At 35.3% G+C, this 16,921-nt stretch overlaps 1 protein-coding gene across 1 annotated transcript in view; it reads right to left on the bottom strand.

Moving 5' to 3' along the window:
• LOC144257160 (broad substrate specificity ATP-binding cassette transporter ABCG2-like) overlaps positions 1-16,921 on the bottom strand; it is a 46,447-nt gene that overhangs the window by 24,597 nt on the left and 4,929 nt on the right. The window contains exons 3-5 of the mRNA XM_077803121.1: positions 16,356-16,470; positions 15,650-15,802; positions 2,958-3,094 (exon numbers count right to left, since the gene is read on the bottom strand). Of these exons, the coding sequence (XP_077659247.1) occupies positions 2,958-3,094; positions 15,650-15,802; positions 16,356-16,470 (405 nt within the window). The remainder of the gene's footprint in view (positions 1-2,957; positions 3,095-15,649; positions 15,803-16,355; positions 16,471-16,921) is intronic.

Below are 16,921 nucleotides of genomic sequence, written 5' to 3'. Positions count from 1 at the left end.
ATCCAAATTCTCAACAATAGTGAGCTAAGAAAAGAGATACAAGTGAACAAAGTGTGAAGTGAACAAGTCTAAAATTCAAAAACTATAAGAAGCCTTTCTGTGTAACACAACAAGCAGTGTCTGTCTGTATGCTTGTGTTGCAGTTGTTTTGGGTGAAGAAGATAACTAATAGAGAGGACCAAACAGGACCATGTTGAACCCTTCCACAGGAAACTGGAAATTAAGTCAATTGACAATAAGAAGCTGAGAAAGGACTGGAAGATGGACATGGGATACCTGAGAGCTCTAATACTCAAAGCAGAGTCTGAGGACTAACTGAATCATTGTCAGTAATTCTTTAAAACTACTGTAGAGAACTTTGATTCCTTCCAGGAACCTAGAGAAACAGGATCTGCATTTCAACAAGTCCCAGGTGATGAGTATGCTCAGCAGTGCTCTGTGAAGGACTGACCAAAGCTCTGGGCATGAGGAAAGAGGACTGTGTGCTAAGAAGAGCAACCCACAAAGAAAAGGTCAGTGAATAAAAATATCCTACATATGTTCTGTAATGGGGCCTGAACTCCAGACCCGTGTCTTGGCATCTTATATGTGTAAATGACATCTTAAACTTAAGAAGTTTAAACCCATACATATCTTCAGTTCTTGTTGTTTCCTCTCTTGTAGCATAGACACTTGCTCAAAGAGTCATGGGCATCAGAGGAAGCAATGTTGTGACAGAAGGGAGACCATGAAAGTAGTGTGATTGGCAGCTTAAAACAATGGGGCAGAGGAGTTTCTAGAGGTGCTGGACAAAGGGAGAGACCATAGCTACCGGGAGACTGGCTTCCTTAAACAAATAAATTGCTGCATAAGAAAGTAAGTACATATTTTGAGATAATGAGAGTTGAATATCTCCATGTCTGAAGTCACTTACAAATGTGAAAATGGCAGAAACTAAAAGTAAGACAGAGGTGTCAGATTAGCATCAGAAATGTTGTTATGAGTTCCTGGGCTTTTCAATATATTCAATAACAGAAATAGCAATAAATATAGATATATCTCTACTCATGCATGTATTTTTAGGAAGCATCTATGTATACATATATGTGCACCACACTTAGACAATAAAGGCTGTGTAGGTTGCATGCCCAGGTGTATTTCACTGAGAACTCAGCATCCTTTCATGCCTGAGTCAGCTCATACAACATGCACTGGGATAAACCCTGCAGAGTGCCACACCATTAACTTTTCAGATTGAAAAAATACAGGAAAAATATATTTCTGTAGAGGATCCCAAAAAGGCAGGAAAAAGAGACAGTAGGGAGAACTGGGGAAATTTGAACAGCCCTGATTGGATACTGGCAAAGCAATATCTGTGGAGTGAACTGTGGAGTGCAGATGATGGCATGTCCTCCCTGATTGGAGGTTGTAGTAGCACATAATGGCAGAAAAGTCTACGTGGGAAACAGCAGAGAAGAAAGGAGGGGCTGCATATGGAATGAAAAGTAACAGAGGGGAATCCAGGTGAGAAGAGTAAGATTTCATCTGTATTGTTCTTAGATACTTTCTGTCAGTTTGAAATATGTTTATATTTTTAAAGATGATGTATAAATCTCAACTATTAAAAAATTTCCTATAAACATCCCTTCCCACCTTCCTTCCTTCCTTCTTTCCTTTCTTTCTTTCTTTTTTTTTGGGGGGGGCAGGGATTGAGTACAGGTACACTCAACCACTGAGCCACATCCCCAGCCCTATTTTGTATTTTATTTAGAGACAAGATCTCACTGAGTGCTTGGAGTCTTGCTTTTGCTGATGCTGGATTTTAATGTATGATTCTCCTGCCTCAGCCTCCAGAGCCACTGGAGGGACCCCACCTGGCCATTTTTCTTTCTTGATAAAGGAAATCCCATTTATTTAGTTTCATTCTTCCACTTCTTCAAGCCCCAGATCTCAGCAGTCATTGTCTTAATCTTCCCATCCCAGGTGCAAATCCTGACTTGATCCTATTGGTTCCCTTGAAAACAGAAACCACCTTCTGCTCACCATGACCATTCTGGTTGAAGCTCAGCAGCTCCTTCACTGGGTCTTCTCTCATCCTTGCCTAACTGCACAGTCTTCCCCACAGCCATTGCTGTGCTCTAAAACTCTCAAAATATCACTATGTCCCCTAGTGAAAGGAGAAGCCATACTTCTTTGATAGTCTATGAGATCCATGAAATCTGCCATCAGCCCAACTTCACTTCACATCCTAAACACATTTCATTGGCTGAACTTTGTCTTCCCCAAACTCAGATGTTGAAGTCCTATTCCCCAGTGCCTCAGGATGTAACCACATTGGACATAGCACCATCAAGGAGGTCTTTAAATGAGATCATCAGGGTGTCCTCATATGACTATGTCCAGTTAGGAGGAGATTAGGACACAGACACACAAGGGAGAAGGTGTCATTTACAAACTAATGAAGAAATGACCAGAAGACACACTAGTTTCAACTTTCTGTCTCCAGAGATACAAGAAAATTTTTTGTTGTTGAGCCCCCAATCTGTAGCATTGTTGTGACAGTTCATCAGGCAACCTCCACTCCCCTTAGTCTCTGGGTCTGTCCTTCTGGCCTTGCTGATATTCCACACACATAAGACATGCTCTATCTCAGGGCCACTGGCTGCTTCTTCCAGCCAGAACACTCTTCTGATTTATAGCACATCTCACTCTCTCCCAACTCAGGCGTAACATGCTTGTGGTCTTCTCTGACCTTCCTGTTTAAAACGGCTCCCTGCCCTCACCATGACCTTACTTCCCTATGTGATTTTTTCATCATTCTTGATATACTTCTTGTTTATTGACTGTAATTTGCTAAAAAAGAAGGAACACTATTTTTTTTTTTTTTTTAGCTTCTGAATCTCGTGCACCAGGAATACCAGTACCTGGAAGTGATCAGATAGTAAACAGATGAAATGTAATGTTGCCATAGCATTTACCTTTTTAGGAGTCTGATGACATCATTAGCTGTTCTCCCATCTAAGCCAGTTGTGGGCCTATCCAGGAACAAGATGAGAGGATCAAGGATCAGCTCCATTCCTATACTAGTACTTTTTCTTTCTCCTTTAGATTTTACCTAAAACACAAAATATTATCATTTTCACAAATTTTCATCATCACTATCTTTTGGTGAATTAACCACCAGCAGTTCTGCTAGAGACACTTTACCTAATTTTCCTCATTATTCTGAACAGCAAGTAAATGAGACATAGGAGAAGGGGGAGTTAGTTTTCACTCTAACTACATGTGGAAGCTGAGCCCCAGTGCAAAGTTCTCAAGTGATTGCACCTGATATGAAGCTCATTATTTTAATAGTCCTGTGAATTCCTCACCAAATAGTTTTAAGAGAGTAAGTTAAACACTAAAAAAAGAAAGAAAAGAAAAGCCTATAAAATGGGGAAATGACTACTAAGATAGGAGAAGAGCTGTTCTCAGTGGAGCATGCCTGCAATCACAGTACTTTGGGAGGCTGAGGCAGGAATTCATGAATACAAAGCCAGCCTGAGAAACTTAGTGAGGATCTGAGCAACTTAGTGAGGCCCTAAGCAACTTAGTGAGATCCTGTCTCTAAATAGAATATCAAAAAAGGGCTGGAGATATAGCTCAATGTTTAAGAACCCTTGGGTTCAATACCTAGTATCAAAGATAAACAAACAAACAAATAAAATAGAAGGAAATATAAGGACACTACCTATAATGATCTTTTACAGTGTTGTGACCACTTCCTACAGACACACCATCTCCACAAAGGATCCCAATTGGATTGAAAAAAAGAGAATCACCTTGGAGCAAGAAACATATACTACCCATCATACCATATCCACATCTTTTCAATTTCATAATTTTTCACAATAATTCTTTCTACAGTTTAAGGTACCTCAGAATTGCTCATTCATCTTTTCAGAAAATCCCAGAAGAGGGGATATTTCACAGGGAAACTGGCCCAATCTTTTCACCAGTATATGTGTGGAAAGGGAATAAAGAAGCTCTGGGGGAGGTAGGAAGTAGCAAACACATCTAGAATTTGGAGTCTCTAAACATATCATTATCGAATGCTTCTTATGGCCCTTGATTAGTTTCCATTAACAATTGTACTATAAAAGACATTTGGGTAACTAGTTCAAAGTATTATTTAAATGTCTAAATATACCACAATGAAATCTATTATTCTTTATAATAATTATAAACCAATAAATAAGGCCATTGGGAACAATTACTGAAATGTGAATGGATGTAAATATAGTCATAAAACAGTTGTTAATACAGAGACCTTGTCCATTTTTTCATTGATACTGATATTGGTAAGGTAAGGAAATGTGCTTATTTTCTTATGTTAGTAGGGGAGAAAAGGGGGAAAATGAGCAATCAAAGTGAATGATATTATTACTAATACAGTGGCATTAATACTTTAATTATTAGGTAATTGTTCATATCATTAATCAAACTATTTTTTACATTTCTGTTATGTTCAGATCATAAAGACTAAAAAATAAATTATTTCAATCAATGAGACTTTATGATTGTAAGAAGCCAACAACTTTGAACATTTCCCCTGGAAAACTAAGCAAACAACCAATGGAAGTGCCAGCTTGCAGCTAAATAAGAGAGTAAAAAAAGTGCTTTCCTAGAAAGACAAAATCAGTTTAAAAAATAGCAGCTCCAAAGTAAACCTGACTCAATCGCTCAGCAAACAAAAATGGTGAAAGGTGGCTCCTACACCACTGTAACTCAGGAGAGATCCACAGCCAAGGAAAGGTGTTCATCTGCTACAGGTCCAAACCCCTCTGAAATCCAAACCAAGATTCAGCATCTTTGTTCTTTACCTTGGCATGGTTTACTATAAAAAACTCTAACATCAACTTTGATAATTTACAGAATTCGTTAAAATGAATGAGAGTAGTGACCCCAACAGCCAACACTCTACCTTCAACCCATTTGAATGTATTTTATCTAATGGTTTAAAGTATTATTTGGTGTCAATCTTCCTATCTTTGTTTTCATTTCTCTGGTTTATACTTGTTATTTATATCCCTGATTCATTCTCTTGCATTATCTAATACTACCTTAAATACTCATCATCCATCTATTTTGCCTTTGTATCTGGGTGTGAATTATATTTTATATCTTTTTTCTCTCTCTTTATTTTTACAGCCTATCTTTTCTCAAATTCTTTTTGGCCTATCTTTCTCCCCTGCCCTTATTCCTCTTTTAAGGTCACAGTAATTGTACTAAATTTAATAACTATTAACTATTTTTTGAGCTGTTCCAGAACTTTATTACAGATTTACATGTATATATGGGGAACTGTGGGAAAAAAATAGCAAAAAGTTTTTATTTCTTATAAGGTTGAATAGTATGAAACTTGGCTCTGAAAAGATTATGGTAAATAGGATTCACTGGCATTTTAAAAAGTGGTGCTGATATTAGGATCAGCAGAGGTGACATACTGAAAAAGTAAATTAATATTTGGATATTATATCAATCCAGGGCTCTTAAGAGAAAGAAACTCACAAGTAGTCCCTCCATTAATAAAGAAGTGAAAACTATACCAATAGATGGGTAGTCATAGAAATGATATGAAAAAGCAAGCAAACAAATCAACCCCAAACCAATGATGCTTCAACAATCGGCTGCATGGACACTACCATGGAGGATATGTAGAAAAATAATTTAGGAATTTCATAGTTAAAATGTTCTATTACCTAAAAAGATGTAAAAAGCAAAATTGGAGGTAAAATACAGGAGGTGAAAGATTACTTCAGTAAAGATAAAGAAATTCTAAAAATGATATTCAAGAAATCTGGGATATTATTAAAACACCAAACTTAAGATTCATTGAGATAGATAAAGGATAAAGGGATTCATGATATTTTCAATGAATAATATTGGAAAAATATTCAAACCTTAAGAATGAGATAGAAATTCAAATAAAAGAGACAAAAGTACTCAAATTATACAAAAATTACAAGGCATCCATACCTAGAAACATTATTAAAAAATGCACAACCTATAGAATAAGGATAAAATTGTAAAAACTTCAAGGGAAAAAGGATTGGTCACATTTAAAACTAAACCAAGGAGCAAAGATGGCGCAGTAGAGGAGATACCGCTTCTGGTGGCTCTGCGCACGATTCAGTTCTCTGTACACCACCAGAAATGGTATGGTTTTTATGAAAATAATGACTATATTTTAAATAATGATTGAATCCAACATCTGTAGACATAGAGACTAACTATAAATGTATTAATAATGAAAACCTGTTAATAGATGATGGATTGTTGATATTGGAAACTGTTAACATTGTCTTTACCCACAAAGGAGAGATTTTGGAACTATACAAGTGCAATATAAATATATAGGGGAAAAACAATAACACAACACATTCACAGAGCTGGAAAGAAACATGAGCAGCATGAAAAGACAAAGAAAGAAAGGACCACAAACAATGCAAGACAATACAACATTAGAAGAGGTAACATCTAGAGCAGAAAGAAAGTCAGATAAAGATTTCAGGATATTCATGGTTCAGATGTTCTGGAGTCTCAGGAAAGACATCAGACAACAAATGCAGATAATGAAAGATCACTTCAACAATGAATTTCATAAACAAATCCAGGAGGCAAAAGATCACATCTACAGGAAGATAGAGGTTCTACAAAATAATCCTAGAAATGAAAGAAATGATAAACCAAATTGAAATTAAAAACTCAAATGAGAGTATCATCAGCAGAGTAAAACACTTAGAAGAAAGAACATCAGACAATGAAGACAAAGTATATCATCTCAAAAAGAACGTATACAGCACAGCGAGACTGATAAGAAGCAACAAGCAGAACATTCAAGAAATATGGGATAGAATAAAGAGACCGAATTTAACAGTTATTGGGATAGAGGAAGGTATTAAGGTCCAAACCAAAGGAATGAGCAATCTGTTCAATGAAATAATATTAGAAAACTTTCCAGAAATGAAGAAACAGAAATCCAAATTCTAGAAGCCTACAGGACACTGAATGTGCAAAATTATAAAAGATTCAAACCAAGACACATTATAATTAAAATGCCCAACATACAGAACAAGGAGAAAATTTTAAAAGCCACAAGAGAAAGGAAGCAGATTACATAGAGGGGAAACCAACTAGGTTAATGACTGATCTTTTCACACAGATCCTGAAAGCTAGAAGATCCTGGAACAACATATTTCAAAGGCTGAAAGATAACGGGTTTCAACCAAGAATCTTGTATCCAGCAAAATTAGGCTTCAGATATGAAGATGAAATAAAAACCTTCCACAATAAACGAAAGTTAAAAGAATTTGCAAATAGAAAACCAGTGCTTCAAAACATCCTTGGCAATACATTTCATGAAGAAGAAATGAAAAATAACAATAAAAACCAACAGTGGGTGGTAGAACACTAAAGGAAAAAAGTAATCAAAGAGGAAAATCAAGTCAAGTTAAATAACAACAACAACAAAAAACCACAAATATGGCTGGAAATCCAAACCATATCTCATAGTAATCCTAAATATTAATGGCTTAAACTCACCATTCAAAAGACATAGGCTACTAGATTGGGTTAAAAAAATATCCAACAATATGCTGCCTATAGGAGACTCATTTGATAGAAAAAGTCATACACAGACTGAAGGTGAAAGTTTGGGAAAAATCATACCACTCACGTGGACCTTGTAAGCAAGTAGGGGAATTCATACTCATATCAAATAAAGTAGACTTCAAGCCAAAGTTAATCAAAAGGGATAAATAAGGACACTAAATATTGCTCAAGGGAACCATACAACAACAAGACATAACAATTATTAATATATATGCCCCAAACAATGGTGCAGCTATGTTCATCAAACAAACACTTCCCAAGTTCAAGAGTCAAATAGTCCACAACACAATAATCATGGGTGACATTAACACACCTCTCTCACCACAAGATAGAGCTGAAATCAAAACAAAAGAAACAATTGAAAAAATTGACAAAACTAAAAGTTGGTTCTTTGAACAAATAAATAAGATTGACAGACCCCTAGCCATGCTAATGAAGAGAAGACAGAGAACCCAAATTACTAGCATATGTGATGAAAAAGGCAATATCACAACAGACACTACAGAAATACAGAAGATAATTAGAAATTATTTTTAAACCTTATAGTTTAATAAAATAGAATATAGTGAAGGCATTGATAAATTCCTAAAGTCGTATGACCTCCCCAGTTTGAGTCAGGAGGATATACACAACTTAAACAGACCAATATCAAGTGAGGAAATAGAAAAAGACATCAAAATATTACAAAACAAGAAAAGCCCAGAACTGAACACATATACAGTCAAGTTTTACAAGATCTTTAAAAAAGAACTAATACCAATTTTCTACAATCTATTTCAGGAAATAGAAAAAAAGATTGTACTTCAAAATTCATTCTACAAGGTCAATATCACCCTGATTCCAAAACCAGACAAAGACACTTCAAAAAAAGGAAACTTGAGACTAACATCTCTAATGAATACACATGCAAAAATCCTCAATAAAATTCTGGCAAATCAGATACAAAAACATATCAAAAATATCATGCACCATGATCAAGTGGGACTCATCCCCAGGCTGCAAGGTTGGTTCAACATATGGAAATCAATAAATGTAATTCATCACATCAATAGACTTAAAGATAAGAACCATATGATCATCTTGATAGATTCAGAAAAAGCATTTGACAAAATACAGCACCACTTTATGTTCAAAACACTAGAAAAACTAGGGATAACAGGAACTTATCTCAACATTGTAAAGGCTGTCTATGCTAAGACTCAGGCCAACATCATTCTAAACCGAGAAAACTGAAGTTATTCCCTCTAAAATCTGGAACAAGACAAGGATGCCCTCTATCTCCACTTCTATTCAACATAGTTCTTGAAACACTGGCCAGAGAAATTAGACAGACAAAAGAAATTAAAGGAATAACTGTAGGAAAGAAGAACTTAAAGTAGCACTATTTGCTCTATACATAGAAGACCCAAACAATTCCATCAGGAAACTTCTAGAAGTAGTAAATGAACTCAGCAAAGTGGCAGGATATAAAATCAACACCCATAAATCAAAGGCATTTCTGTATATCAGTGAAAAATCCTCTGAAAAGGAAATGAGGAAAACTACCCCATTCACAATATCTCAAAAATAAATACCTCAATAAAATACCTCAATAAAATACTTGGGAATCAACTTAACAAAAAAGGTGAAAGATCTATACAATAAAACTACAGAACCCTAAAGAGAAAAATAGAAGAAGACCTTAGAAGATAGAAAGAGCTACCTTGCTCATGGATAGGCAGAATTAATATTATTAAAATGAACGTACTACCAAAAGCACTATAAAGGTTCAATGCAATTCTGATCAAAATCCTGATGGCATTCCTCCTAGATGTAGAAAAACAATCATGAAATTCATCTGGAAAATAAGAGACCCAGAATAGATAAAGCAATTCTAAGCAGAAAGAGTGAAACAGGTGGTATTGCTATACCAGACCTTAAACTATACTGCAGACAATAGTAACAAAAACAGCATGGTACTGACACCAAAACAGAGTGGTAGGCCAATGGTACAGAATAGAGGACACAGAAACTAACCCACAAAATTACAATTATCTTATATTGGACAAAGGTGACAAAAGTACGCACTGGAGAAAGGATAGCATCTTTAACAAATGGTGCTGGGAAAACTAGAAATCCATATGCAACAAATGAGGTTGAATCCCTATCTCTCACCATGCACAAAAGTTAACTCAAAAGGGATCAAGGACCTAGGAATTAAACCAGAGACTCTGTGTGTAATAGAAAAAAAAGTAGGCTGTAATCTTCATCACGTGGGGCTGGGCCCCAACTTCCTTAATAAGATGCCTATAGCACAAGAATTAAAACCAAGAATCAACAAATGGGATGGATTCAAATTAAAAATATTTTTTCTCAGCAAAAGAAATAATCTGTGAGGTGAACAGTGAGCCTACATTCTGGGAACAAATTTTTACCCCTCACACATCAAACAGAGCTCTAATCTCTAGGGTATATAAAAAGCTCAAAAAGATACGCACCCAAAAAAAAAAACAAAAAACAAAAACAAAAACAAATAATCCAATCAATAAATGTGCCAGGTACCTGAACAGACACTTCTCAGAAGATGATATACAATCAATCAACAAATATTCTAAAAAATGCCATTATCTCTAGCAATCAGAGAAATGCAAATCAAAACTACTGTAAGATACCATCTCACTCCAATAAGAATGGCAGTCATTATGAAGACAAACAACAACAAGTGTTGGCGAGGATGCAGGGGAAAAGTTACACTCATACACTACTGGTGGGATTGCAAATTAGTGCAGCCATTTTGAAAAGCAGTATGGAGATTCCTTAGAAAGCTGGAAATGGAACCACCAATTGACCCAGTTATTCCCCTTTTGGGACTATACCCAAAGGATCTAAAAACAGCATACTACAGGGACACAGCCATATCAATGTTTATAGCAGCACAATTCACAATAGCTAAACTGTGGGACCAATCTAGGTGTCCTTCAGTGGATAAATGGATTAAAAAATGTGGCATTTATACATAATGGATTATTACTCAGCACTAAAAAAGAATAAGATTGTGGCATTTGCAGAGAAATGGATGGCATTAGAGAAGATTATACTGAGTGAAGTTAGCCAATCCCCAAAAAATAAATGTCAAATGTTTTTTTCTGAGATAAGGAGGATGACTCAAAGTGGGTTAGGGAGGGAGAGCATAGGAGGAAGATTACTTCTACACAGGGAATAGGGGTAGGAGGGAAAGGGAGAGAGAAGGGGAATAACAAGGGTGGTGGAAAGAGACAGTCATCATTATACAAAATACAGGTATGAAGATGTGAAAAAAAAACTAAACCAAAACAGATTTCAATTGATTTCTCAAGCTAGACCCTAAAAGCTAGAAGTACTTGGTATAATGTATAAACTTCTAAAAGAAAATGGATGTAAACAAAGAATTTCTACACCCAGCATAATTAGGCTTCAAAATTGAAAAATTAAAAAAATTTCATAAAAAAGAAAACCAAAATAATTCATAACTAATAAGAATGCACTACAAGACATACACAATGAAAGTTTACATGAAGAAATGATAAATGAAAATGAAAAGCACCATAGGAATGAAGTGCTCAAGAAGAATAGTCAATTAAAGAGGAATCAAGTCTTCTTTAAACATTAGAAATAATTGAAATGTTTAGAAATATAAACCATCTCCTAATAACAACATTGAATGTAAATAGTCTAAAATCATCAATCAAAAGACATAGGATTAAAGGCCAGAATAAAGAACAACATCCAACTGTATGTTGTCTGCAAAGGACTCACCTCACAGGCAAAGACATTCTTAGACTCAAGGTGAAAGGAGGGGAAAAGATATACCATTAAAGTTGGACTAATGAACAGTCAAGTGTAACTACTGTCATATTAGATAAAGTACATTTCAAGCCAAAATTAATCAGAAGAGAGAAAGAAAGGCACTTCATATTGTTAAAGGAAATTATATAGCAACAAGATAATGATGGCAAAGATTAATGCCTCAACCAACAGAGTACCTATGTACATGAAACAAAAACCCTTATCAATATTAAGAATAAAATAGACCACAATATATTGATACTGGGTGACTTTAAATTTTCTCCCTCAACACTGGATAGATCAACCAAACCAAAACTAAGTAAAGATTCTACAGAACAAAAAGTTAAATTAATTCATAGACCTAAGAGACATTTATAGAATACTTCATTCATCAATGCCTAAATTCACTTTCCTCTTGATAGCACATGGAACATTTTCTGAAACAAACCATATTTTCAGTCACAAAACAAATAACTGCAAATATCGGAAAACAGAGATAATATCTTGAATTTTATCATAACATACAGGAATGAAATTAGAAATCAACAATAAGATTTTTAAAAGCACTGTACAGATTTAATGCAATTTCAATTAAAATCTCAATGGCATTCCTCATATAAATAGAAAAGGCAGTCATGAAATTCATCTGGAAAAATAAGAGACCCAGAATAGCTAAAGCAATCCTGGCAGGAACAGTGAAACCAGTGGCATCACTATACCAGACCTTAAACTATACTACAGAGCAATAGTAACAAAAACAGCATGGTATTGGCACCAAAACAGACTGGTAGACCAATGGTACAGAATAGAGGACACAGAGACTAACCCACAAAATTACAATTATCTTATATTAGACAAAGGCACTCAAAACATGCATTGGAGAAAAATAGCCTCTTCAACAAATAGTGCTTGGAAAACTGGAAATCCATAACAAAATGAAATTAAACCCCTATCTCTCACCATGCAAAAAACTTAGCTCAAAGTGGATCAAGGACATAGGAGTTAAACCAGAGACTCTGCTCCTAATATAAGAAAAATTAGGTACTAATCTCCATCATGTGGGATTAGGCCCCAACTTCCTTAATAAGACTTCTATAGTGCAAGAATTAAAACCAAGAATCAATAAATGAAATGGAATCAAACTAAAAAGTTTCTTCTCAGAAAAAGAAACAATTTGTGAGGTGAACAGAGAGCCTACATCCTGGCAGCAAATATTTATCCCTCACACATCAGATAGAGCACTAATCTCTAGGGTATATAAAGAACTCAAAAAACTAAGCACCAAAAACAAAACAAAACAAAACAAAACAAAACAAAAACAAAACAAATAACCCCATCAACAAATGGGTCAAGAACCTGAACAGACACTACTCAGAAGAGGATATACAACCAATCCAGTCAACAAATATATGAAAAAAATGCTCATCATCGTTAGCAATTTGAGAAATGTAAATTAAAGCTACTCTAATATTTATCTCACTCCAGTTAGAATGGCAGCTTTTATGAAGACAAACAATAATAAGTGTTGGTGAGGATGTAGAGAAAAAGGTACACTCATACACTGCTGGTGGGACTGCAAATTGGTGCAGCCAATATGAAAAGCAATATAGAGATTCCTTGGATAATTGGGAATGGAACCACCATTTGACCCAGCTATCTCTATCCTCGGTCTATACCCAAAGGACTTAAAAACAGCATACTACAGGGACAAAGCCACATCAATGTTTAGAGCAGCATAATTCACAATAGCTAAACTGTGGAACCAACCTAGATGCCCTTCTGTAGATGAGTGGATAAAAAAATGTGGCATTTATACACAATGGAATATTACTCACCAATAAAAGAGAATAACATCATTGCATTTTCAGGTAAATGAATGGAGTTGGAGGAGATAATTTTGCTAAGTGAAGTTAGCCAATCCCAAAAAACTAAAAGCTGAATGTTTTTTCTGATATAATGAGGCTTATTCACTGTGGGGTAGGGAGGGGAGCATGGGAGGAATAGATGAACTCTAGATAGGGCAGAGGGGTAGGAAAGAAAGGGAGGGGTGTGAGGGAAAGGGAGAGGGCTTGGGGTTAGAAATGATGGTGGAATGTGATGGACATTATTATCCAAAGTACTTGTATAAAGACATGAATTGGTGTGAATATGCTTTGTATACAACCAGAGATATGAAAAATTGTGCTCTATATGTATAATATGAATTATAAGGTATTCTACTGTAATATATAAATTTAAAAAATAATAATAAAAAATTAAAAAGTGAATGAAAATTTAAATTATATAAAGATAAAAAAACAGAAATCACTCTAACACCAGCAGATTAAATAATACTCTTCTGAAGGTGAATGGATAGCAGAAGAAATAAGGGGAGAAATAAAAAAAAATTAAAAATAAATGAGAATATTGATAGAACATATCAAAATCTCTGGGACAGTATGAAGACAGCTCTAAGAGGAAAGTTTGTAACATTGAGCTAGTGCAACAAGTAAGTAATCTAAAATTACATCTCAAGGCCCTAAGAAACAAGAACAAACCAACACCAAAATCAATGAAAGATAGGAAATAATCAACATCAGAACAGAAACCAATGAAATTGAGAATGAAAAGTAGATCCAAAGATCAATGAAAAAAAAGTGGGTTTTTTGAAAGGTAAACAAAATAGATAAACTCTTAGCCAAACTAACTAAAAGAAAGAGATAAAAAAACTTAAACAAAATTTAAGATGAAAAACGAAATATCACTACAATAAATTAGAAAGACTATCTTATTCACAATAGCCTAAAAAAAACCTTATAATAAATCTAACAAAGGAAGTGAAGCATCACCTACAATGAAAATAATAGAAAAATAAAAAAAAAAAAATTGAAGTAGACTTCAGAAGATGAAAAGACATCTCTTGTTCTTGGACAGACAGAATTAATATTGTCAAAATGGCCACTCTACCTAAAGCACTGTACAGATTCACTGCTAGTGAGAAAAGCAGGAGGCATCACAATATTGAACCTCAAATTATACTACAGAGCTATAGAAAGAAAAACAGCATGGTACTGGCATCAATGCAGATATGAAATCTAATGGAATGGAGTACAAGACACAGAGACAAAGTCCCATAAATACAGTTACCTCAAACTAGAAAAAAGATGCCAAAATCATGTTGAAAAAAAGACAGCTTCTCCAACAAATAGTGCTGGGATGACTGGAAATCCATATGGAGTAGTATGACATTTAGGTTCTATCTCTCAGACTGCACAAAGCTCAACTTAGTGGATCAAGGACCTAGAAATTAGAAACGCTGCATCTGCTAGAAGACAATATTGGCCCAACACTCCAACATGATGGCACAGAAAACCACTTTCTTAACAAGATTCCTAAAACACAAGAAATATAATTAAAAACATCAATGAATGAGATGGCATCAAACACAAAAATTTTGGCACAGCAAAGAAAAGAACTAAGTGTGAAGAGAAAGCTTCAGAATCGGAGAAAATATTTCCTACCTGCTTCTCACAAAGGGCATGAATTTCCAGAAAATACAAGTAACTCAAAAACTATAACACCAATTGAAAAAAATGAACCAATCAGAAAATGGGCAAAAGAATTAAACAGACACTTCTCAAATGAAGAAAGACAAACAGAAAACAAGTACATGAAAAAATATTCAATATCAGTAGCACTTAGGGAAATATATATTAAAACTACTTGGAGATTTCATCTCACTCTAGTCAGAAAGGTGACATTCAAGAATACAAATAATAATAATTGTTGGTGAGAATGTGGAGGGAAAGGTATGCTCATACATTGTTGGTGGGATGAGACTGCAAATTTGTGCAAACACTATGGAGTATGGAGATTCCCCAAAAGCCTGAAATGAAACCCCCATATAAACCAGCTATCCCACTCTTTGGTATATATCCAGGAAAATTTAAATCAGCATACTACAGTGATGCACAGCAGTGTTTATAGTAGCAAAATTCACAACAGCCAAGCTAGATAAGCAAACTAAGTACCCATCAACAGGACAAGACAGAGTTAAGATTGTTTCTTCACATAATTTCCCTCTTCTTAGTATGTAAATAATCACTTTTCTCATCACCACAGAAAACCACCAATTTTGACAACACAAACTTTGGGAAACTTCTGATTAAGGTCACATTGCCCACGTGGGAGCCCCTCCTTCCTGGTTATGATTCTATCAGGTTTCTTACATTACCTTGGAATCTGCCACTTCCTCCAGATCTAATTCTTTAATGACCTTGTTGATCCTCTCATTTTTTTCCTGTTTTGACATAGTTGTTGGAAGCCGAAGAGCCGCTGAGAACCATATATTTTCTCTCACTGACAGGGTGTCCGTCACAACATCATCCTGAAGGCAAATGCGATTTTCTTGAGAAACAGTGCGTCTTTTCTAAGACTATCAATTCAGTGTATGTCATTTAATATATGAAAATAACAAACCCAAAGGAAAGTTCTAGCTACTGTGAACATTCAACTCTAAGGATTTCTGTAACTTTACACACACAGCCTCAGAGCCCAAGGGAAGCATTTTCACTCCCTATTTGCATACCCAGGTGGACCACACAAAATTATGCCTTCTAGACACTTCACTTACAAATCTTTCAATGAGGAATTGCTAAAGTCATACTTTAGGAGAAGAAGAGAGGTGAATGAAGGGCAAAAAGGACAACAATAGATCCTTTTGGAAATGATAGGAGAGTTAGAATTGATACCACTGCCTAAAAGTTAATATTGCAGGTTCTTTCTATCTCTCCTTGTGACTCCTCCCTCAATTTTCATAAATGTGGAGTAAATAAAGTTGGTTCTGAGCATGTTCAATTGGAAGCACACTAAACTATAAGCCAAGGCTCTTGCCTTACAGGAACAGGGGAAATCTAAAAGGTAAAATCACTAATATTTACCTGTACCACATAACCTGTATTATGTGGGAAATTCGAATCTTCAGGTACTCCATGTACCCAGACATCTCCAGATAAACCACTTGGATCTTTCCTTGCAGCTAAGATATCTAACAACCTATAAAAGGACACATATATTGTAAGATTTTTCCTTCCTACAAAGGCTACAACTCTCACATACTCAGAATCCAAATTTTGTTCATGTTAAAAATGAACTAATCAAAAAATTCTATGGTTTAACATATGGTCTGTACACACACATACACACACTCTCTCTACCTCTCTCTCTCTCTCTCTCTCTCTCTCTCTCTCTATCACACACACACACACACACACACACACACACACACACATACAGAAATTCTTACCTTCCTTTTCATCATGTACTATACAAAATCCCAAACACATTAAAGCAAGAGATCATTGGCTTATCCAGTATAGAGTCCCAATGACCCTTACCTTGATGATCCCAACCCAGGTAGTAGGATCTTTTTTATCTCAGATGCATGTGCTCATTGAGAACTTCAGCTCCTTCTCTCCATTTTAATAGTATTCCCTTATCTTCCTTC

The sequence above is a fragment of the Urocitellus parryii genome, chromosome 10 (assembly GCF_045843805.1).
Source record: "Urocitellus parryii isolate mUroPar1 chromosome 10, mUroPar1.hap1, whole genome shotgun sequence".
In the NCBI taxonomy this organism is placed as follows: Eukaryota; Metazoa; Chordata; class Mammalia; order Rodentia; family Sciuridae; genus Urocitellus; species Urocitellus parryii.
The sequence above is the reverse complement of the archived record's forward strand: the minus strand, read 5'-3'. Positions and strand labels throughout refer to the sequence as shown.